At 41.3% G+C, this 25,222-nt stretch overlaps 1 protein-coding gene across 3 annotated transcripts in view; it reads right to left on the bottom strand.

Moving 5' to 3' along the window:
• Window positions 1–16,942: 16,942 nt before the first annotated feature.
• LOC134041888 (SAM and SH3 domain-containing protein 1-like) overlaps window positions 16,943–25,222 on the bottom strand; it is a 522,564-nt gene continuing 514,284 nt past the window's right edge. For all 3 annotated transcript variants that reach the window (XM_062488930.1, XM_062488931.1, XM_062488932.1), the window contains 4 exons: window positions 25,060–25,173; window positions 18,706–19,844; window positions 18,033–18,164; window positions 16,943–17,203 (listed from right to left, as the gene is read on the bottom strand). In XM_062488930.1, coding sequence (XP_062344914.1) covers window positions 16,943–17,203; window positions 18,033–18,164; window positions 18,706–19,844; window positions 25,060–25,173 — 1,646 coding nt within the window. The remainder of the gene's footprint in view (window positions 17,204–18,032; window positions 18,165–18,705; window positions 19,845–25,059; window positions 25,174–25,222) is intronic.

The following is a 25,222-nucleotide window of genomic DNA, read 5'->3' as shown; positions in this document are numbered from 1 at the left end:
TAATGGTAAGTCTTCCCAAAATAAAGCAAATTATGTTATAGCTCCTTATGTACAAATTCTTGTGTCAGCTCAGCTCCAACAAGTGCTCTCCTGGAAGTTGAGAAGCACAGGACTCCAGGGCTAGTGTGCTATTCAGACAGCAATGAATGAGATTATCACTGCTACACAGCTAAGCTTGTCTGGCATCTGTCTTGACATTGGCAGTTTGAGCAATGATTTCCTCCCCAGATGCTATGCAGAATGAGAGAGTTTGAGGTTAAAAAAATAATGGTCTGGCAGTAAACAGATTTTATAAGTATTATTTGGAGACTTAAACTTGTGCAATGCTTTGTCTACAGTGTTAGGAATCATAGCAAGTAACATATTAGATACAAAATATATATCTTTGAATGATCTACCTGAAAGAGACTGCTACATGCTGGGCTTTCAAAACTTTCTCCCAGGACACAACCTTTTCAGCTTCTTTCCTTATATCCTGCTTGAATCACTGGATGAGTTGAACACTCACAAACTTTGGGAAAACTTGAATCTGGCTCTAAATGTCAGGTTTTGGTTCTGTTCTGCAGATCTGTGAATTTATTTGCCTATTAAAAAATCTCATAGCTAATAAACAAAATAAAGAATTGTTTAATGATCCTCAGAACAATAAACATTAACCAGCTCCCATTTCCTTCTTTCCTATCAAATTCAATCACTATTCCAAAACTGGTTTCTGTAAGGTTGGTCAGAAAGAAGCAAATTTTCCCCTTGTGAAGACAAACCATTACTCAGCCTGTGTATCCTGATATTTAGCCTAACACTTGGCCCCGGCCCCTCTGCATTTCAGAGGCAACAGCGGGGGATGAAGCATTCTTCAGCTCCTCGAGGGGTCTGCACCACTGGAAAGGTCAAGCAAACAAAGTTAAAATAACCATGAGGCTTGCTGGCCAGCCAGCACTCTGGGTCCAAGATCAGCGGTACTGCTGGTGGTGACTAATGCAATTAAATCAGCTCTGGGTCCTGTACTGCAAGAACAATCTTATAGTGGTGTGTGCTGCTGCCAGATGGATTGCTCAAGCTTGGAAACCTCCCTCATGTGCACATACTTAATCATAACAGGCGCTTTTCGTGGAAAAACGTGGCACTGGCGAACGAATTTTAGCCACTTCCCTGTAGGAAACAATGGCAGGGAGCAGACTCCAGCGTGAAGGAGTCTGTGGGTGGTGAGCATGGGCTTTTTGGGTTGCAAAGAATCGTTTATTTGTTGGGAATGGCGGCAAAGCAGAGCCTGGAGGAACGTGTACCAGGAGGACTTGCTGGAGAAGGGGCCAGCTGCCTGTGGGCTGGCTGCCAGTGCTGAGGATGTTCCCTCAGGCTTCTCCCTCCAAGCTGTGGCAGTCCCCAGCCTCTCCCAGAGATGTGTTAGATGTCTGGCTGTTTCTGCTGTGGTTGTTTCCAAGTTGTTTCTATCCTAAAAATTAGTAATTGGAATAACAGTGAGAAAGTAGATATCTGGAATTTGTCTGGACTAAATGGCATGGATAGTTTCTCTGTTTCCCACTTTGTGATGTGTTAGTGGAAAGCTGGAAGGAAAGGGTGGGAGCCCCATTTATATCACCCACTATGCAGGTGCTTAATTCACCAAAGTCTCTCTGTGGTGATTTGACCCTTACAAGGAAAACACATCTGCTTCCTTTCCTTCTCATCAGGTACTCCTGGCTTTGTCACAAGCTTCATTATCACATGCAAGGAGAAAAGCAGCATCTGTTTATGGCCATATATTAACACTAAGCACCATAAATTGTGTATGAAAATGGAGTGTCAGCCAGGAGAGATCATCCTTCAGCTGCTGCTGTTGGCAACTGTTGAAGTTTGAGATGTCCTGTAGGGTAACACAGTAGTGAGCTGCTCAATTTTTAATGGAAAGGCCCTTTCCTATTGAATTTCAATTCTTACAGAGTTCTGGACAATTAAACTGGGGCTTGAGGTACTACAGATTGCTCTTAGGCAAAAGAAAAGTGAACTCATATTTGACCACTTTGGCTAAATCCATGTTGTTACCACTGGTCCTAACTATGGAAAAAGTGAGATACAAGGAAAGAAGCCCAGGCTGCACTTTCCAGTCTTCCAGTAAGTATCCCAAATTCATTAATATCAGAACAGTTAGGTCAGACTAAGGGTTCCCTTCAGATGCATCTTAACTAAGTTTATGGAAAGAGTATGAAACCTTTTCCCCTGTACACTCTTCCAGCTCTCTGTGGTTTAAGTATGTCCTCATGTAAAGCCTGCACTCACACCATAATCTTTTTAGCAGCCATAAGCAAAACTTAATTCCACAACTGATTAATTCTTGTGGCCTCTGAAGCAGCCTGCTGTAAGCACCACCACAATATAACTACACAGTCATGAACCATTATTTCCTTGCACTGATTTGATACCAGTAGTTCACTGCATTGTGAAGACCCTGAGCAAACGTCTCCACTCACATTTTCCCTGGCTATCATCATTTCACTGCTCTTCATCCCATTCTGTGTTGTGGCTGGGCTGGGGGTCAGTCAGTCCCTGGCTTCCACCTGACTTCCTGGATAGAGAGGTCCCACAAGGAACAGCCTGTTCTGGAGTCTAGGCAGTCTCTGCCACAAAGGTACCAATACACAAGCAAGGCCTGGATTTCAGGTGATCAGCTCTTATAGTGATTTCAGCTCCAAGTGATTTCAAGTTAGCTTGCAAGGTACCTCGGCTAACGCTGGGACGAGAGACCGGGAAGCGCTGTGTAGAGGTTCCACAGAGTCCTTTATTGTATTCTTCTGCAAAGGGTGTCAAGTGACAGCGGCATTCCACCCAACTGGGTAAAAGCAGGGCTTTTTATAGGGAAAGTGTAGCTTGACAGAATGACCAATGGTTTGGGGCTGAGGAAATACGACCAGTGGTTCTAGAAGGAGATAAAGTGGGGTCCGAAGTGAGAAGAAGAGTCTCAGCCTAGTCACCGTGACTAAGCAATTCTTATCTAAGGGATAGTTCTCAAAGAGGCCTTGTGAGGGGCCCTGCTCCCTCTACAATTCTGCATCAGTCTCTCCATTCAGACCTCAGGGCTATTTAGCCTCTCTTCATAGGAAAGCTGTGCTGCACTGACTGTCCCTGCCCTCATCCTGCGCTGCATCCAATTCTGACATAACATTTTCTGGGATAGCAGTGAACTTAATGTCATTCAGTAGGTAAGATATAGATAAACATGCAAACTCCACAGCTTTTAAGTTAGGAAGGAAGTTACTCAACTAAATATTATCAACTCAGACAACTGAAAGAACAATGTCCTCACTGCTTTTCTGGGACCCACATTTGCCTTACAGCAATCCCAGAAATGCTCTTCCTATTGCGCCAAATCCTAGATATGCCCTAGCACACAGCAAGGTTTGCCCAAAGCACGTTTCTCCCCGAGAAAGGCAGCCCTACAAAGGCACGAGGAAGGCAGGGGCAGTCTGCATGGTAGTGCTATGAGTGGGGAAGAAAAGGGGCAGATATCAGGGGTAGGAACTTCATGGGGGTAATTTTTAAGACGCTTGAGGCTAAAATAGGGTTAATACTTTGGAGGGAAAGTACTGAGTGCAGGGTTAATGATAGTAGCCATAATAGCCAAAAAGAAAGTGGGTAGGGTCATTGGACCCCCTGGAAGATTTAGAGGATAGCTACAGGGAAGCACTATTTGTGCATAAAGAAGGCTGAATATGCATATTTTAGCTGGGAAAAGTCTGCCTCCATGTCCTCGAGAAGGCAAAGGATGCACAGAATAAACAAACCAACAAACAAATCCACAAACCCATGCTTTGGTAATTGTATCAAGATATATGCTAGGCTTCATTATGACACCAGTGCCAGCAAGAGGTTGGTTTATCATTTTTATGGATCAGGATGGGAGAAATAAGTGCCTTAGTTCAGAGCAGCCCATGGAAGTACAGAGAAGAATATCAGTGTGTTTTGTTGCTGTAAAGAGAAAGTAAAAAAAACCTTAAAGGAATGTAAGGTAGGCTTGGCTGCAGTCTCTGAATAAGGCTATTAGAAGGTTTTGAAAAAAGTAGTTCACAGCCTTATTCTCTTGCCTCTTCTGTAAGATACTTCAGCTTCTGCAAGGCACAGCTGGCTATCCAGGTGAATTGTTTTCCCATCTCTGCCACAGAGGGAGGCATGAGCTGACTCAGGATGAGGTAAGGACAACATAAACACTCATTTTCAGACAAATACAAAGTAGCCCCTGCAGCAAAGACACAAAATCAAGACAGTGATAATTTGCTTCTAAACCTAGATTCTAGATCTGAGTACAGGGAAGTGCTCTAGCAGACATGGGACTTTCCTCAGTTTTGCACCTTCCCATCAAACCTGTTGGCTCTGACTAAGCGGCCAGCTGTGCCAGCCCTGGCCTGCACTCCTGGTGGGACAGGTGGTGGCACAGTGGGCATATATGGCTGGCTAACGTGTTCCTGGTTCTTGTAGGAGCCACAAGAAGCAAATTAAAGGGCTTGGCACAGAGCTACATTAAATGGTATAGAATGCCAGGACAGTGTTTTTTGTCTTTTTGATGCCACTCAGAAATTTTATTGGAAAAAAAGAAATACACTATTATTTATGACATTTCTGTCCCTTCCATACTGTCTCTCAGAGCTGCTCTGAGAAAACCTCCCCAGCTCCCCACCCTGTGTGGCTTTTTGTCTCTGTTTTCAAGAAATACAGTCTCATCAAAATGGAAAGATAGCCAAACTGTTGCACAGAAAATTGAGCCAATAGACTGGTCACCTGACTTGGAACATGACTGCACTAATAGCAAACTGATTTGTCTTTATTTTTCCTTTCAGTCATACATTGCTCAACACTGAGATTTACTCCGTCTTAAGGGTTGCTGCAAAAGTCAGATGGTGTTGCAGATTTTCTTCAGAGAGGTGCAGCATAGCAGTATGAGATGCAGAGAATAAAACATGCTTTGTTTTCAAGGAAAGGAGATTAGGAGAGATGTCCTTACTTCTGAAAGAGAAATCTCAAAATTAATGGGATAAACACCATTCTAATACATATTAGTATCCAGTTCTGGGAGGCTGGACTTCCCTGGTTAAACTGCAAATTGATCTGTTTCCTCCTGAGAGAAAATTCATTCAACCATTTCAAGAAAAAAAATAGGGAAAATTATATAATAGCAATAATAAAAATAATCCCGCAACTGTATTTATTCCTCTTCTGCCACTGAGCACTTGCTACCTCATTGCTTTAGGATCACAGCTATTGGCAAAGCCTAGGTCTCATCCTTTCTGCTTGCTTACTTGCTAAAATGTAACAAACAATGAGAAGACTTAATTTATTTTGCACTGAAAATGGTCCAGCTCAAAGCAAGTCTTAATGCTGGCTGCAGCCACTGTGCACCATATGAATCTGTTCAACAGATTTGCCATAATGCTGCAGGACCTGGATGGGATGTTCCCCTATATGTGCTTCTCCCACTGCACCAGCTGAGCTTCAGCAGCAATGAGTTAGTTGTCATGAGAAAAACACTCACAGCTGTGGTGTTCAACAGATAGGAACAGACTGGAACTAACCTCAGCAGATGATCTAACAACAAGGTAAGCAAGGAGAGGCAATGAGGAGGAAAGGGGCAGTGAAAACACAGGATCATCAAAGGACAGGCATAAGGAAAGATAGGCAGGAGACAGGCACGTGGGCACGCAGAAGGACTCAGAAGAGCTGTAGTGGCTGGAGCTTGAGCCTCCTGAAATACAGCCAATTTTTCAATAATCTTCATCTGTCTTTTTAAACAAAGTATCTGTGTTGTTTTCCTATTTTCTGTTACAAACATGATTCAAACCAGCCAACTGACAGACCTATCGATTTATTTTTTTCCCCTTCTTTTACATTTGCCACCTGGACTGGATCAAGTTCTGCAATGAATGAGAGGAGCATCCTATAGGAAGAACATTCAACTCATCAAGGCAGTTGTAGTGCAGTAGGTAGGGTGAGTTGAGGCTGTACCAAAAATTTTAGCTGTTCTTTTCTCTACCTTCTAAGAGCATTGGGCTTTATGGTTTTTTTTAAAAAAGTAAATGGAAGGCAGTAAGAGATTACTGTATTACTAATAGGCTTAAATACACAGATTCATTTCACAGAAAAAAAGGAGATAGAAGGAGAAAGCTCTAAATGTTTCACTTTAATTTGCCTTTTGCATAATTTCTGCCAGCAGTAGTTTTATCTCCCAGTAGTAATATGATTTAGCTATCCAATAACCATTTTTACAACTCTAAGAACACAAAGGTCACACAAATACAGTAGATCAGAACTAAGAAAACTTTAATCTTTAGCAACATTTTTACTTGCTGCTTATCCAGTAATTCCAGCTTTAAATGGATCATATATGCTCATTTTGAAGAAACCTTTTTAAAAACTTTTAAAGTGCCTCATTCTAAAAGTAATATTAATGCAGTCTAACTTTGAAGATAGTGAGGACCAGAAGCTGCTTAGCATAACACAGAAACAACTTTATAGGCCATCACAGATTTGAATTAATTGAACAGAAGCAGGGAAAGTTAAAGCCAAAAATGCAGATAACATAATTCCCTCTCTATGAAATAGCTGTTTACTGGGTTTTATTTCTTTACTCTCCAGTAGATGGCAATCCAGCACTTGGCCAATAAAACAGTCCTGTGGAGACCCTTCTCTGTATACAAGTCTGTGGGGGCTTTATTCTAAGTCCAACTTTGGACTGAGAACTTTATCCAAGTGTATCATTCAAGTAATATTTTATTATATTGCTAGTCAGCATGAGACAACACCAGAAAAAAATAAGACAAGAAGTGGAAATGGCCTTTCAGAGCAGGGCAAGATTTTAATGTCTTTAAAGGTTGCTCGTTGCTCTTCTCATTTGGAAGTTTACTTGCTCTTGGAGTGTTGTATTTCCTGTGCTTAAGAAAAGACTGCACAGAACTCCCTGAATTCTCTCCCTTCTGAATGACCCTCTCTCTAGAAGGTAGCTGTGTGTCACACAGTGTCTGTGCCTTGCCTCCTCATTCACATTGCTCCAGGGACGTTTCTGGGCTTGTCACTGACTGGAAGATCAAACCCACAGAATATGTCAGATTTGGCACAGACCCTGCCTCAGCTGCCAGCCTGGCTACTCACCTATCCCACATGCCCAGGTGACCAGAGCCTTCTGTAGGGGTTGAGGTGGGTGCAAGTGGTGGTATTTCCCTTCAGAGCAGGGAGCTGGGGGAAGTATGGATTTAGGGGCACCAAAAGGGAGATCAAGGGGGCTGGCATCAGCTGTGCATTGCATGACACAGGGATGGCTGAAGTGCTCCTCATCATCCAGTGGCTGTGTCCCAGCTCAGGGCTGCACAGGCAGGGAGACCCATATTCCAGCGAGGTTACCGGGAGAGAGGTAGGACACACCCTTCTGTGGAAAAGAGTGACGAGTCAGTAAGCAACAAAGTGAAGGGGTAGGGGAATCAGTAGAGATTCAAGTGTATTTTGCTAATATCTCTGAGTCCTCATAGGCTTTCTTCATCACTTTGTTTATGCATTTGTTTTGAAGCTTTGTGACTTCTAAAGGTATGGATTGATAGGGCAAAAATGGCCCTTTGTCAAATACTTGACCCTTGTGTAACAGAGATGAAAGCAGCAGCCCTGCAGAACAGTTTACATTTTCAGAACCTTATACCAGCCCTCAATTACTATTTGCACTCTACCTTGAATCAGGCTGGAGCTTGAAAGAAATCACAGGTTTCCATGGGATGGATTGGCAGCAAGTGGCAGACTTCTGTACAAATGTGGCTCAGAGAGTTTTACACTGTTTTTTTGCTTATTGGCTCACTAGCAACAAGTGTGGGGTTGCTTATTTGGTCTGCTGTTATCATTTGGGTTTTGTTTAGTTGGTTTTTAAAAAGGCCTTGGGTTTAATTGATGCAAAGGTGGTGACAAAGCTTGTAGCAGCTTCTTCCTTTATAGGTGAAGCCACTGAGCAGAAACAATATGTCTGGGAAAACTAACCATCTGCTTTATGTTCCTGCTGCTATGTGTGAGGAAGGATGGATTGGATGTTGCAATTCAAAGTTAGCCTCAGCCTGCTCAGAACAGCACAGAAACATAGAACAGTGCCCCACAGCGAGAGCCTGATGTCTCACCTTGTCCAGTGGTAATTGTCCTGAGCCAAGAGATGCCTCTTCTGGGGGAGAACAGCACATAGTTCTCACAAGTGGAAATAAAGGAGAACTTTCTTCTTATCCTTAAATTCTTCATATGTTTTAAAATAATTTCTCCTTTAAAATACATGTTTAAACTAACTTATTAAATGCATAATAGGCAAGGCACAACCTCACCTAATTCACACCAAATATACACCTGAGAATGTCAGACCTCTGTGTTTTCAGAGGGTAAGAAATGCTTCTCCTGTTTTTAAGACATTCATCAGCTCTCCCCTAATTTCTTCATCCGGCCCTTCCTTCCTTCCCTCCTGTCTCTCCCAGTAAGCCTCACTACCACCTCAACTGTTCCATGAGCCAGCTGATTCCTTTTCCTTCCTCCTGTGCCCTTAATGCAGCCAGAGCAAATACATGCCGGGAATACTACAGAGATGAATTTTCACTTTGGCTGCTTGGAGGGACTGCCATGCTTGGGCAGTTCAGGCACATCTTGGGAGGGCATGAAGGAAGAAGAGAAGTACAGCCTATAAATGTCATTCCCATAGCACATGCAGGATTAAACAGAGTTAAGGAACTCTTTGAGGCAGATATTGGAAACAACTGGAAACAAATAAGAGAAATCCAATGTTTCCTACTCTGGCACTGTGAAAACCTTGCACAAGCTTCAGGGTGCAACCTGACAGATCTTTATAGTTTTCTCTAAGTAGGATTTATCTAGATTTACTTAACTTACATCAAGAAGACAACATCTGTAGGATTTGACTGTTAGCCACCAAAGCTTCCTGCTTTCCTTGGGCCTTTCATGGCTTTTGCTTCAGGACTCAATGCTCCCAGGAAAAGCAGTATTTCTCAGAATTAAAGAGTGCATCTGGTATGGATACTATCTCAATTACCTGACTGAACTGAATTTCTCTTCTCCAAATAGCATCTTGAATTCACAGAGCTTTATGAAAACTCTCAGCCAAGTAGATACACCTGGAAAAAAGGAGCAGAAATAGTCACCAGCATGGAGGGTCTTCAGCTCACTGTTTTTTTGTTTTTTTCCTGCCTCCCTCTCCGTGTTGAACCTAGGATCTTTGTGAGGCCCTGAGGAGGTATTCACCAGATTAGTGTCATGTTAACTGTGTTTTCCCCAGGCCACATATACCTCTTGGGCTGCATGCACAAGGCATCACAAGCCATTACTGTTTGTGCACGCTTCTCAGTGAGCACCAGTCAATGACCAGAACTTGACAAAACCTTGGCTTTGGTCTTCTTGCATGCCAAACATGTAGCAAGACAGGGAAAGGCAGTAGGATGCACCTCACAAGAATGCAAGGAGTGAGGCTGAATCTTGGTTTACTGTGTATGCAGATAAGCATAGAGAAATTTGTACGTTCCTGGGCATGAAACAACACTGAGGCTTTGCCTGCAAGGTTAAACACTATGTTGCAGACACCTGTCAGCTCCAGGGGAAACATATTTACACATAGACAGGCATTGCATGGAAGCTTGGACCATTGCTTGTGATGTGAATTTGCATAAATCCTCACAAACTCAGGTAGAAGCCTCCCATATTTCTGAAGCAAAACACAACTGATGAAATTGCTTAAGTACACACAAAAGAAAAAAGGAAAAAAAACAAGTTTATGAATGTCTCCCAGAGGTTTCCTATGGGCCAAAAAGCAGATTTTTCACTCACGCTCACGTGTGTTAGAAAGCAGCCTGAAACCTTTCCTGTGTCATCAGGCTGGGGAGAATAAAACTGAGAAGGCAGCAGTTGGTCCCAAGACATGTTCCAAACCCAAAAAAAAGCCTCTTTCTAAAGGAAGTGGTTTAATGAATTGAGAGAGACTCTCATCTCTCATTTCATTAGATGATTTTATTAAGCATATAACTGCTTTTTTGTGTAATTGCATTGATCTAAGCCATTCTTCTGCTCTTCAGAAATTGCACTGCTCTAAATACAAAACACCTTCTATATTCTATGATGCTTTGATGGTCGTAAGGAAGTGCAGCCTATGCTGCTCAGTAACAGCAGAAGATCTGATTGCAGTGGGAGGCAGCAGAGGGGCAATCCTGCATGTCACTATCAGCAAATGTGGCCTTACTCATGCAGCAGCTCCTCTGGATGGCAGGGAATTCAGTGCTGCTAAAGGAAAACAAAAAGGTATGTAGTGCTTGCCTGTAGACTCAGTGTGCCCAGGAGTGTCACTAACCTTGCCTTCAGACAGCCAGTGCCAGCTATGAAATGGCTCACACCTCAGGGTGTAGTAGGTGGTTGGCAGGATTGTAAATTAATTTATCTTTTGGCTTTTTTCATTACCATAGAAGTCACTGGAGCCAAAGAGCAAAGAAAAAAAGAAAAAGAAAAAAAGCAAAGAAAAAGCAAAAAAAAAAAAAAAGGCAGTTGATTGATAGTCTAAATTCATTAGGGTGTCTCCTTAAGACAAGATTAATGGACATAAACACCAGACTTGTTTTCACAAATTTGCACATATGTGTATGCAATTTGTGGCTAAATAAAAAAATGCAACTTGTGGGAATTTCAGAATAGCATATGCATAGTAGTATAAGGAATGTAGAACTTGTCAGGGATGCAAAGGGCTCTGCCTACCTGGGATGGGATCCACCTTGGGAGAGCCAAGTCCAGAACTTCCAAGGCTATGCAGGACTCATCTCAGAGATGGTGAACTTAAGCAGATTCAATAAACAACACAGCTGTTTAGAGTACAAAATTGTAATCCAAATTTACCTTTCTCTCCTACTCAAACCTGTCTAGTCTTGGAAGCAGCTAATCCCACCAGGCATCTTTCTGTTTGACCATAGGCACTTATATATTCTGTGAACTTCAACTGCAGCAGGCCAAGAAACAATATTCCTTTGAAATAAGACCTATGGTTTTGTTCTAGTCTGAATCTTTTTGGAAAAATACTACTTCTATTATGTCCTGAAAAGTTTTTAAAGTGGGCTTGGAGTCTTTCTGTGTAGAATATTAGTAAGTCTAATTTATATGTGCAAAAATTCTTCTGCTTGGAGACAGGCTGAAACCCACTGGAAATGACAGAATCTCAATAACATCAGAGCTTTGGGGTCAGGACTTGAATAGTATCAGTGTACCTGCAAACACACTGATGCAGCCAGAAGCTCAGCACAGACTACCTGTGTTGCAGAATTGAAAGAAATTATTCCCATTCATACAGCGAAAGAGGGCAGTGCCTGCAAAAGGGCAAGGCTAAGAACTAATAAAAATCACAGAATATTCTGAGCTGGAAGGGACCCACAAGGATCATGGAGTCAAACTCCCGTCCCTCCACAGCACCATCCCGAGTCACACCATTTGTTTTGTACAGCTTCCGCAATGTTAAAGGATCATCCTTTAGTGGACTCCTGAGGTAAAGGGTGGTACATCTAACATTACATTCAGAGCTTTTAAGTCTCTGTGGGCTTACACATGAACCCTCTGCTCAGGCATAAAGTTTCTTTTTCTAAGTATTAGCAGCAAGAATTTTTAGCACGATTCTCCCACATCTCGTTTTCAGGTGCAAACACACGTGGCAAGAGAAGTTCTAGAATAAGGCTAGGTATGAATGTGATGGGGGTGGTGGTGTTTGGTTTTGGCAGCAGCTGCCGTGGTTAGCACACATTTGGATCAAACACAGCAGCAAAATGCTGAGAGCAATTGATGGAGGCTTTGTGCTTCGGCCGCTCCCAACGCAATCCTGGCCCGCAGCAATCTTGGAAGGGAAGCAATACTCCTTCCAGCTGTAGAAACGGCAAGCGCCCTGGCTTTTCATGTTGCGCAGTGTTTGTTTTGTTTTTCTGTTTTGTTACTCGAGAGGGCCTTGGAAACAGCGGGGGCGGCGCGCGCTCTCTGCCGCCGGGCGCCCTCAGGGCCCGCGGAGCCCTCGCCTCCCGCAGCCTCGCCTCCCTCGTCCCATTCCCAACAAATGCTCGCCACGGCCCGCACTTCCGAGGGCAGCGAGAGTTCCCCCTGCTGCCCGGGGGAGAAGGAGATTCAGCCGCCTGGATCCAGCCCAAAAGATTATTTTGTTTTCCTCTTTATGTCGTTTCCTGAGTTCAGCTTCCGGTTAACGACGACTGGTGCAGACACAGCCCCCGCCCCGCCCCGTTCCTTGGGGCTAAATCCACAAAGGATTATCTTCGAGCTCTTGCCGTGAGGAGCTGGCAGCACGCTGCTAGGCAGCTAAGCGCACCCACTAGTTACACAGCAAATTTGACCAGAACAACACCAAGTGCAAAAACAGTCAGCAAGAAGTTGCTAAAGTGAGCAGGAAGGAAGTGCCAAGGCTCCTTTGCCTCAAACCCTAGGCATTGGCATCTTATTCCAGACTTGGAGACATTACCTTATTGCTCAGGAGTTACAGCACCTCACCGGCCAAAGCAGAGCTGCGTTTGCAAACCAGGTTTGAAATCACTTCTTGTAGGCAAGAGCTGTAACTACAGCTCCACCGCACTGCACTCGTGGGTTTTCCCCTGGATTCACCTGTTAATAATTATTCCGCTGCAAAGGGGTAAAGCTGCCAAGGGGAGACCTGGGAGACCACTCACACATACCTCACTAAGCCCAGCAGCTGGACATTCTCAGGATGTAACAGAGTTTGGACAGGGCTGATGCACATAATATAATTTAACAGCTGCTTCTAGCCCTGAATTATCAGGGCTTTTAGTATTTTAATTTTTTTAAACCTTTTAATCCTGCTGTAGATGTGTTGAGAGTGTTACAAGAAGAGGAACTAGAGGCTTGGAAAACCGCAGGGAGAGAGACAGACAGAGACATAAGCAAAAAAATTACATCACTGGATTCTGCTACCCAAGCACTAAATAAAGGATCTATTAGCAAAATTAAAAACAACAACAAAAAAAGAGAGAGACCATGGAAATTTATTTACTTTTTATCTATGAACAGTATGACATATAATTATAGACAAATTTTGATACACAGGAAAACCCTTTTGTCAACCATTTTTTTTGCTAAATGAAACAGCACAATAATCTTTACACATTCATATTTTGTTTTTGTTTCTTTTTTCTTTACAATACACAGCTTTCTTGGGTTGAAGCAAACTGCAGGACATATTGAGTACTGGTATATTACAGCTACTTACATCTTTTAAGAACAGCAAATGGAGAAAAATAAGTTATTTAAATATTGATTTCATATACAGAAAGTGCAACTTTGTTAGTTGTTACATAACTTGCTTGACAGTTTTGATTCCCCAAAGGATGTCAATTAATGCTAGAAGTATCTTGGACTGAAAGTATTATTTATTCTAAAAATAATACAGTACGACTGCACAGCTGTGACTTGGTGAATCGACCACTATTGCTGCTCTTAGACATGATGGCCTGTTTGAATAATGCAATGTTGAATGCTTCTGATCATTCTCCCAGTCTGCATCCACAGCCAGGCTCATGTAGGAGCACAGGGAATTGCCACCTGGGTAGCAACAGTAGGTTAATGATCAAAGCACATGATTATGATGGCATTTGGTAATATTTTGGGCTTGCTGCTTCTACTGTTAAATAGCTGTTTGGGTTACTAAGATAAAATGGATAGATACTTAACATGGTGAGCCCACGCACAGCAGATGAGGATTCCAGCAGCAGGTTTCTTCTGTGCTTTCCAAGAGTTAATGAGTGAACTTTTGCTTAGAGCACTGAAGGTTTCAAGAAGATGCAAGAGGTTATGGCTCTTGTAATGCACCACCTCACCTGCCTGGGGAATGCCACAGGTCACTGAAACCACAGCAGGGAAGCTCAAACACTGAGAAGCTTAAGGCTTTCTTTAGATTAGAATATAACATAAAATTGAAATTCAAGTAAGATTACAAAGCACAGTCTTTAAAAGAAAACAAAACAAATATTAAACCTCATAAATCTCAAACTGCTCACTCCAGTCCTGATGGGTGTGATTTGGTTTCCCTGGGTCACATAGTCATTTAAAAATAATGGATTTACAAAGAGAGTTTGGCAAACAGGTTCAGCTTATTCCCATAATTCTCCTTCTGTTATTAAGAGAGGAGAAAGTGATTAATATGGGAGATCTTTATTATATGACTTTTCTTCCCTGCAACACAAGGAAATTTGTTTCCTATTTTATTACTATAGTCAGCTTGGACTTTTCCCTTGTTCCAGTATAACTGCTGTCCACTTACTTCTACTCTGTTCTGGCTCCTGCCAGCAATCCCAGGAAGTCTCAATACTCTTTCCATCTCCTGCTTACTGATAGTCACCATATAAGCCGCAGAGAGAAACAACAGAAAAATAATAATTATTAAAAACCCTATTTTTTTTCTATTTTGTTTTAGAATCATATAATATACTGAGCCACAAGAGAGGATCCATCAAATCCAAGTCCTGGCCCTGCACAGCACCATCCCCAAGAGTCACACCATGTACCTGAGAGCATTGTCCAAATTGTCTCTTGAACTCAGACAGGCTTGGAGCAGTGACCACTTCCTTGGGGAGCCTGCTCTACTGCCCAACCACCCTTTGGGTGAGGAACTGTTTCCTGGTATCTCCAGCCTAAACCTTCCCTGTCTCAGCTTCAGACCATTCCTTTGGGTCCTGTCCCTGGTGACCAGAGTGAAGAGATCAGTACCTGCCCCCTCTGCTTCGTCTCGTGAGTATGCTGAGACTGCAGTGAGGTCTCCCCTCAGTCTCCTCCAGGCTGAACAGACTCAGCTGTTCCTCACAAAGCTTTCCCTCCAGACATTTCACCATCCTCGTGGCCTTCCTTTGGATGCTCCCCAATGGCTTAATGCCATTTTAATATTCTGGTGCCCAAAACTGCACACAGGACTTGAGGCGAAGCTGCACAGATTTTCACCAGCTCTACAAAACATGTCCACTGTATGTGTCCTGATTCTGTCATATCAGAACATGCTGCTTATCAGACACCAATGAGAATATTACAGAGCTTTGCTTGAGAACAATTTCAATCAGTGACTTAGTTGCCTTCACATTATGTGTGCAATAGGTACTGGTGAAATACAAAATGTGAGAAGTAAACCTAACAGCTATCAATTCCACCAGGAGGCAAATTAGTTATCATCTCCATGAAATGGCCAGATACAGTAAGGAATCATGGAGTAACCACAATTTTTCTTCATCAATCTGACAGCATTTTATCAGAAGTCATTAGCTCAGTATGAGACTGGGATAATTGGGGCACCAAACAGTGAAGTGCTTTGTCTGGTTTCATACAGTAAGTTTATGTCAGAACTGACATTGGAAACAGCCACACATCCCTGGGCCTGTGCCCAGGTTCCTATTCTATCTCCCTGTACCTGCCAGACTAAGCTTGCTCTATCTTCTTCTTCTATGGAGCATTTGCACTACAAGGAGCTGAACGACACACCATATATAGACCCCAAAGAAAAAGCTGGTTATGTGCTATTCATGATAATTTGTATTTGGTATATAAAACATGTACCCAGTATAGAAAAATAAAATCTGTCATTAGTCACCTATGCGACTGGAACGTTTCACATGGAGTTTAGGCAGAAAAATATCATTGCATCATGAAAAATGGTTCATCCCATTTGCCAGAACAATGCTCTTTTCTAGTAAGAGGTAATATTAATGCAGTGGTGAGGGATATAAACTGTTCTAAAAATCACAGTGTTATTCATAAGACTATCTGAGGATTTTCTTGTCCCTGCAATTCAATTACTAGGTCTAATGAATTCTGTGGGACACAATTTGCTTTTTCAATGCAAGTGAATTTTCATTTGCAGAAACCCAGTGTTTGGAATCAATATGGTCAGGATACCAAGTCAAAGCTGCAGCATAATGATTGACAATATAACACAGTACACAGAATATGATTAAAATTAAAAGCAGTCACATATATACAAGGCAGTATATCTTGGAACAGTTTAGTAACAACAGTAAATGCAGACTGTAGTGAACAAGGAGTTAACCTGACAACTGAAACCTAGCATAACCCTGCATTTGTAAAAGCACCTTTACAACACAGGAGATGTTACAATGAGGCATTTTATAGAAGCTGCTTCAGCTGGAAATCACCCTAAATGCAACTTAAGTGTGACAGGTTGAAACAAGGCTTAGGAAATATGAATACAGGTAAAGTGAACACTAGGTAACTGCTTAAAACTTTATTTTAAGGCAAATAAAAAGCTGATTGCTAGAAAGCAGTTATAAAAATGGCCTCAGCTCTGTACAAATAAAAAGAAGCTTTCTGACTCTTCATGGGTTAGTTGCATTGAAGTGACAGAGATGGATCATACTGAAAACTAATTTCAGTCCATCAACTTCAGCCTGGCTAAAGGCTTTGTGGCAACTGGGACCTACACCAAGCAACAGCAAAGATGACTGGGAAGGGCTTTGTGTTTAGCTCTAGACTGCTAAAATAAACAAAAGGCATTTGCACCTTGATTTGTACCTGGTCTTTAGGACTGATTTCAGGTACCTGGAACCTAGATGTACAAAAGACCTGTTACGAGTATCACTATCACAAACTTGAGGAAAATGTGCAAGGGTCCATTAATTCTGTGAAGCTGTCTGATTCTCAGGCCAACCCTGTGCAGTTTATGAAATAGAAATACTTCAGATGGGAGTGAAGGGGGAGGGAAGTACCACATCTGTGTTACCTGGTGGTTGCCTCTCTTCTCCTTCAGTCGCCTTTCATATCCTTTGAAGAAGGTATCTGCCTGTCCTGGGGAGCCACTTCCTTGATCCCTTTAGCTACATGAAGTAATTAGAGTGATACTGGTGCAGGAAGAAGCAGTAGATTCTCGACCAGGCAATGTCACATATGGAGCATGTCAAATTGCCTCTGGATCAAGAGGTTTGAAGAGTCTTGCTGCTGCCAGGAGCTTGCTTATGTGCCTTTCCTCTGTGATGCCAGCTTTTTGAAGGCAAGTTTGTGACAGAGAAGGCACTTTGCTCAGTGTGTTGAATCCTGCTTCTGTGAGCAGGCTGGAATACATAGGCAGACCAATGGAAATCAGCCAGTCAGACACAGAGGTGATGAGTCCTGGGGATACAGGTTTACGGCAAATTTCTGTGAGTCCTCCACTTGGAATCTGGGGAGTAAAAAAAGAAAGAACAGAGAACCCTTAATGTTAAATGCATCCGCTTGTTTCACAACAAGTCTGTTTTTTGTTTGTTTTCTCTTCCAAATTGGTAGAATTTCATAGCAGATGTTCTAGCTTTTCTCATGTCACATTTGTCAGTATGAGAGTGGGGTGGGCTGAAAGGCTCAGATCCCTTAGCCAGAAGCAGAGATAACAATTTTGGCCATATAGACAGAGTGGGCAGTATCCAGCTGCTTGGCTGACTTTCATGTATCATTCTGAATTGGTTAGAGATCAGTGAAGAATACCCAGTAACAATACTTTTCAGAGTGATCAATTTAATTTCTCAGTAAGGTAAGAGAATTCCAATTTTGCCTATTACCTCCTCAGACAGACCAAGTTCTTTCAGAAAAAGGCACTAAAATTTTTGATTGTTTCTCCCTTCTGCTTTTGCTAAGGTGAAGTGGTTACTAGTATAATTTAAGAAATGAAAAAGGAGTGTAAAGCCTCTCAAATTTTAACACAGAAGCATTTAAAACATGCCATCCTTAGTGAGCAAGTCTCTGTTACCACTGCTTGGAGTCTGCTTAGACTTTTAAGACCATTATTTGGTCAAGAGAGGGCTCTCCACTCTCCTTTTAACTACTGACTGTCCTCCTTTGGGACTGGGGGAGGTACCTCCTGCCCCTGCAGTACCTCTACCTATGCTGTACCTGCTGGATGAACATTAAGGAGCACTTCTGTATCAGGACTTCTCAAGTATCTCCCATTTACTACTAGTCAGTCCTTTCAAAAGTCTGCTCACAAATAAGAAAATCTGCTTTATGGAAATACTCACTGCCATGCGATGCTGCTTCCTCAGCTGCTTTACCCGGATTTGGTCCATGTTTGTAGCCACATCCTTTTCAGGCTGCTCCAAGTCTTCAGAGTACCTCTGTACCAAAGCCTCAGGAATGCCACAACGACCATGCTGAATGTTCCCAGCCAGACAAAGAGGAGAGAGGACAGATTAAAGAAGTGTATCTATACAGACCAAACTAACCAATGCAAAAAGAGAAATGCAGGATGGGAGCAAGAAAGAGCCTTCCTCAAGGTCCCATAACAACTGAAAAAGCAATCCCTAAAATACTCCTTTGTTCACCCCATAAAAAGATGTACTAGTTGATGCTATCAATTCAGTGTTTCTGGAAACATGAAATCTAATCATTACTTCCTTTTTCAGCTCTACTTCCCCACATTAACAGAGAAAGTCATGTTCCCAGTGCCAACAAAGCACCAGCGGTCTGAAAAGATGAAAGCTCAGAATAAGTCTGCAATTTCTGAGTCCTCCACAACACAATAATTACTTTAGGCATAAAGTCTGATAGCAAAGACAAACTAGAGTTACAGAATGTCTAATATTCCAATGATTGTTGGTTTATGTTACCCACAAAAAAATGACAGATACAATGATGACAGACTACCCCTTGGAATGCTAGCAGAATAAAACCACTGAAGTGATTACCACTTACCTTGTCTGAGTATGGTTCTTCAGTAAGATCAATGTCTTCAGACTGCAGCTTGTTTTCGATCACCATTTCCAGATCCATTCCTCTGCTGCAGGAGACTTTCCTTGCTGATGCAGGACCGAGCTTTACCACATGCTGCTGAACACTAGCAGTCTCTGGGAGCTCCGACAGCCAGGGTGGCAGCGGGCTAGGAGGGCTACTGGGCTCTTGTTCAGAAGATGTCCTATGGACAGGTACTCCATGACAATCAATAGGAGTGGATGAGCTTGTTTTTTTTACTGGCAAACATGGTGCTTCTAAACTTGAGTTGTTTCCACTTGTGGTTGTGGGAGGATGATATAATCCATTAGAAAAGCGTTCTCGGCATTTTTTGGCAGGGACAGGTGGCGGCTGAGAAGGATGTTTTGGTTGCATTCTTGCCTCATTTGTGCTTTTTTGCTCAGCTTCTAGACCTCCCTTCAGGACTGGAGTATAATCAGCCCGTCCAAGGTCATGAAAAACTTTACTCTGTATTTCCAGAGGTGTCCTTGTTGCATGATGCATCACTAAGGCAGGCTGAGCTTCACAGTTTTTCAGGGGGAATGGAGCAGGCTTTCCACCTGCAGTCTCCATTACAGAGCAGGTCAATTCCTTAGCTCTTCCCTTCTGAGAAATAGCAGCTCCTTTGCCCTGCTTAGCCATGACATCATCTACCTTACAGCTGCCTCCATGAGATTGAATTGGCAAGGCAGAGCCAGTTGCTTTTTTAGCTATATCCAGTGAATCCTGAGGAAAATAACCTACTTTCTTGTTAGCGTCCTGTAAGTTAGTATTGGGTTCTCCCTGGAGATCATCCAGTGACTGAGATCTTGGCCATGTATCTATACCCTGGGGGCCATCCAGAGTTTCATAGCTTCTACACACAGCAACTGGTAAACTTCTGCGGTTCTTCTTCAGACCTGTGGTGGCCGGAGGCTTGACAGAGCTCTTCAGAGCACGATGTGCACAACCCAGCCGGCTTTCTTTCTCCCCTGGCTGCAGAGTTTCTATTGACTTGGTCAGTGGAAGTGTGGGATAATTTGATAGCTGGTTTCTGCTGAAATCCCTAAAGCTATGCTCACTTGATGATTTTGAGGGAGGAAGACAGGTCCTTCGAGTTTTACCTAGAAACAAATAAACCCACAATTAAAAATAAAATCTGCAGCATAATTAACATCCCTTCCAAATGCTTTTGAAACAAAATTATTTATTCCTTTTTGTTAGTTCTAAATTTAGAAGAACTCAAGGGTATTTCAAGCTTAAAGATTTGATTAGAACTTCAGCTTTATTAGTAAATGTTACCTGTTAAGTAAAATACATCCAAAATACTTACTATCCTTCCTACTCTCCAATTTGCAGAGATTTAGCTCATATAAACCTTGTTTAATGTAGAAATACTGTATCTTACAGTACAATTGATACCTTAAACTCATTGTACGAAGTAGTTTGACAGGCCTCCCTGAAATAACTCCAAAGATACATTTTTGTCTCTAATTTTAATATATAAATAATAATGTTCATCTTTTGGTAAAGTTTTCTAGTTTGTATAGGACTTTTTAAAAATACTCTGTTTATGAATTTTTAAATTATATACCAATAATGTTATTTCTCCTTTTAAAGTAGCAGCAAAATATTTGCAATGGCAAAACAAAGAGCAAGAAAGTGCATGAAGACTGGTTTTGCATCAGCCTCTTTGGAAAGCTACTTGCAGGGATAACAGAGTTTTACAGAAAAAGATCTTATGAGATGGAGAAGTGTTTCAAAAAGGAGTTTTAAGTGTGACTAATGTTAGTGTTGGTTTCAAGTCATAATGTGTACTTTTAAGCAACAGGTGCTTTCTTCTTATACTATTTGCCTTCAGAGCTTTATCCTGCTAGGAGTTCAGTGTTTGGCTTTTGAATAATATACACTGTTCACCTTGCATATGAATGAAAGAATGTGTTTAACCTAAACCAATAAATACCTTGCATTCTCTTGCCCCTTACTCTGCTTAAGGAATTTGAAAATTAAAGTATCCAGAAAACTAGCAAAGAAAATGGAGGTTACATTCAAGGAGATACAAGGAAAACACTCCCATCAAAAAAAGTTAAAATCGAAGTAAGCTGGTAAGGATGCATGTGAGCACACAGCACCTCCTTTCTCAGAAGCTGTACTGTTCACAATTCAAGCTAAATAACACCATTTCCGCAAAATGCTAATAGAGACAAAATCCCACACTGAAGTTGTCTCCATTCATGCTACCTTGAGTTCAGATAACTCAGAGAAGTAGCAGAAAGAACCTCTCTGTCTGCACCCTTCCATGAAGCCAGGCCATCGCCTTCTGAAAATAACCTGCAATCACATTACAAAGATGCATAAGAAATGTTACATTAATTTTTTAGTGCCTCCAGGCACTAATGGCAATATTTAAGGAGCATGGAGTGTTCTCTTTCCATTATTCATATTTGCTCACACATGCAAATATGCCTCTGCAGTAATTTACCCTATTGTCTGGGACTTGCTGTCACAGCTAGTGCTACAAAACCCATGTGCCTTCTTTCCAGGGGTTACACTGATCAGGGGTTACACTGATTTTAGGAAAGCCCACTCAGGAACCTCAGCACTAAAAGAGAAGTTGTGAAAAACCCTACTGCTGTGCAATATAAGCTCTTGCTGAAGCCATAAGGGTATCTAGTAAGCAGCATTTAATTTCTTTAGAAATGGGATATGTCTTGTGTAAAGCCAGTAGCCTGGGAATGAAAAAAATAAGAAATCAGGAACAGGAAAATGAAGGAAAAAAAAAAAACAAGAAGAGAAAAAATTTGTGGAAGTAAAATCAAATCTTTATATGTTAGGCATACATATACAAATGAGGTGAGAATGGGAGGAAGTTCAAAATATTTTGTCTATATCATATATAACCAAACATGCAATCTTTAAGCTCTCTGCTTCAAAATGGTTTAAAAGATACTTCTGGGTTCAATGCTATTTGTACAAAGGACAGTAGCTGAGAATATAATTTCTTTTAATGTGATTTAAGAGAAGAGCAATACCAGGAGGGGAGTTATGACTTACTACTCTTTTTTTCATCTATTCCTTCCCTTCTCCTGACTATTAGGTATAATCTCATTATGCTTCTGAGACACTAAAACAGGAAGGTAATATTTCCTGAAAACAGATTTAAAAATATATTTTAAAGTTGTTTTCACAAAGTGGAGAGTTATATAAATAATGTCCACATATGCAACATTCCCTACATTAAGGAGAAAAAAAAAAAAAAGGAAAACAACCTGAAAGGCTTAAAATATATAGCTAGTAAAGTTTAAACCACATTTTTAATGTTGGGGTTTTTGATAATAACTCAGTCTTGTGAACCTTTTGTACAGTTATGCAGTCTAATGCCTTTCATAGGGCTGTAAACCATAGAGGCATCTCTGATTCAAATTTGTGCAGGACACAGATGTCTGGGTAAAAAAATAAGACTACAAAAGTGGTCCTTGCACAAAATACAAATTTATATTATTTCCAGGTTCAGTTCAAGATACAGGCAATAATTCTTCTCTTTCAAAACTCTTCTATTGGATGTTACAATGCAATTCTTGCTAAACAAAGCACTATCAACCTCTCATGATACTTTTTGCTATTACTATATAGGGAAGGAACTTTTCCATTCCTTGTCATCATCTGCCTCAGAAGAGAGGGGACTTCCTTGGAGGATCTTTCTGGAGGTACCATAAATGCAAAAAAATTTTCAGCATTTCTTGTAGTATTTTTTTCTTCTAATGGAAGATGGTCCTCAGAAATTTAAGTATGCAAAACCAGACACAGAATGCAGTGTCCAAGTCCCAGATTTTATTAACTTCATTTTGGCATTGCTTTCTGTGGCAATATATTTTGGGTTCATCTCAACCTGCTCAATTGACACAACAAAAATGATGGCACCGTAGACAATACTGGCCTCATTGCTTTTTCTATTGACTACAAACTAGTAGAAATTTTCATTACATTAGGCAATGTGGTCTCTTGTTCTATTGCTTCCTTTTCTGAGTAATCAGGACTGAATGCTGAAGTGCTTGGGTTGCCTGCCTGGTACTATGGAGACATGGCATCAGTTGCTGAACAAGTGAGAATGCCCTTATCTCAACCTGATAAAGTTCCAGTTTGTCTGCTCATTCAGGTCTGCACATTGCAAGTGCAACCCTTACCTCTTCACCAGCCCTTTAACAAGCTGCACAATGTAACAAGTAAAGGTTCAAAGAAGCCAGGCATGAACAGGGATGGGAATGCCTCAGTCTGTAGATGCCTGCATGCAAAACAAGACAAATAACTGCACCATTGTCACAAGTCTAAGGGACAGCTTGCTCTTTCTGCCCTGTTTCTATATGGGCTAATGGTCTGATCATGGATGCTTACCTCCTGCTCTGAGTTTTTTTCTGTCTGACACTGAATACAACACAGACTACATGCTTCCTGCTCTCTGTGAACTAAAATAAAACCACAATTCTGCTAAGAGAATATTCAAGTATTTCTGCAGTGGGACCCAGAAAAGTACTTACAAAAGATACTCTGCTATAGTACATAGCAAACCATTTTCTAGCCAAAATGTAAGAGCAGCTCTGAAATCTTAAACTGATGCCGAAAGATCCAATATCAACCCCAAACTGGACACTGAACTAATCATAAAAATACGTATAACCATTCACTAGAAAATCTGAAGACCAATTTCTTTTCAGAATGCACTTGCCCTTTATGAAGTGCAGATCTTCACATTATGATATTTACACCAGACAAGTGACTAAGAACAGAATGTATTTTGAAAAAAAATGCATATAAACAACTACGGACCATGAACTTTGCAAAGAAGGTGGAGTACTTTTCAGATTAAAAAGCCTTGACAAAATCTCTCAATGAATCAAATGTTCTTTTCATAATGGTTTTCAAAACAAGCACTAAACGCATTTGTGAGAAAAAATGATGCGGAAATGTAGCAAGTCATACATAAAAACCAATATAAAAATCATCAGCGTTTCATATTCTGGAAAACTCAGACAGAAACATCAGTTTAAACGTAAGTATCCAACTAGACAGGCAACTCCAACTGCTTTCTAAAGGTTTTATTATATTGTTAAAATAAGGACAGTGTACAGGCAGCACTTTAACTTCAGTGTTACAGCTATCATTATGATTGTACTTAGAGATAAAAAGAAAATTGTCACATATGCCATATATTTAGCTATGATTCTATTATAGCATGCCTAGTGGATGTGGATTCCTGTTCAAGAAAAAAGCCTCCCCACTTTCCAGAATTTAGTCTACTGTCAATTTCAAGCATTCATCTTCAAAGCAAATTGCAATTTTCTTCAAAAAATGGTTATTAGTTAGTTGCAGACTAATAGAAAATGCACATAGTAAGAGAAGGATTTTTAGCTCTTATTTTAAATTGGAAAAATGGCCACTATAGTGGTGTACAGAATTTGTTTATACTGTTCTTGGTTTCCTATTTATGATGAATGTTAGCAATGAATCCAGGCAGTCTGAGGCCAAGACATGGCTCAAAGGCTTGGAGTGAAAATGCCCAACTCAGACCTGTTTCAACTCTTTTAGTATTTCATCACTAATGACTAGTTTAGACCATCCCTGAAGTAAAAAATGCTCAGTGAGCACAATAACCTGTTTCTTCAGATCACAGACAGCAATCTCCATTAACATCATCTGTCTTGGTAATTTTTCAGTGCATCATCTTTCACTGATGTTGTTCCTTGCCAGCTTTGCAATAACTTAACTTTCTAGTGTTCATACACTAAGAAGGCCTGAATCTCTGCAGCTGGGTTCTCATCAGAGAACAATGCAACATGCAACCCAAAGCAAACAGAAAAATATGGCCTAAAATAAAGAACAATTTTTCTTAACAGCTTTTGTATGGGTTCAAATGAAATCTTCTTAATCTCAGTAAAGTTCAGAGACTTCTCCATTGGTGGTCTTTTAGACTTGGGACATCAGTGTGCAGCCAGTGCAAGGCCCACAAGGCATGGTGGCATGAGAATATGATTGTAAGTGGAGAAGGCAGGTGAACGGCAGTGAGAAAGACTGCTGCTTTAGGGTCATGAAACGAAGACTCTTTGTGACATGGGATCTGCTTCCTACTAATGCAAATAAATAAATTAGCAACAGTAGCAGTGAAAACCACTGGTTCAAGAAAGAGGGAAGAGGTAGTCAGAGCAAATGACAATGTCAAGTAGGAAGTAGCTTGTATTAGCTAGGAACAGGAGCAAAAGTATATGATGTTATCTACTGAAAAAAAAAAAAAAAAAAAAAAAAAAAGACTGCAGGAGCTATAAGGCTCATTGCTGTCACCATTACCATTCTCCAGGTTTTCACTGCTTTCATAGCAGCCAGAATCCCGAGGAGAGCATCCGGTTAGGCCTTGGCCTTCAATGAGAAGTTTCTCCTGAGATCCTGACTGGTCGCTGTTACCTAGAGGATGTGAGAATACAGTGAAAAACAGGCAATCAGAAAATGCGGC

This window comes from Cinclus cinclus, chromosome 3, assembly GCF_963662255.1.
Source record: "Cinclus cinclus chromosome 3, bCinCin1.1, whole genome shotgun sequence".
Classification (NCBI taxonomy): Eukaryota; Metazoa; Chordata; class Aves; order Passeriformes; family Cinclidae; genus Cinclus; species Cinclus cinclus.
Note: the sequence above shows the minus strand (reverse complement) of the source record. Positions and strands in the feature narration are given on the sequence as shown.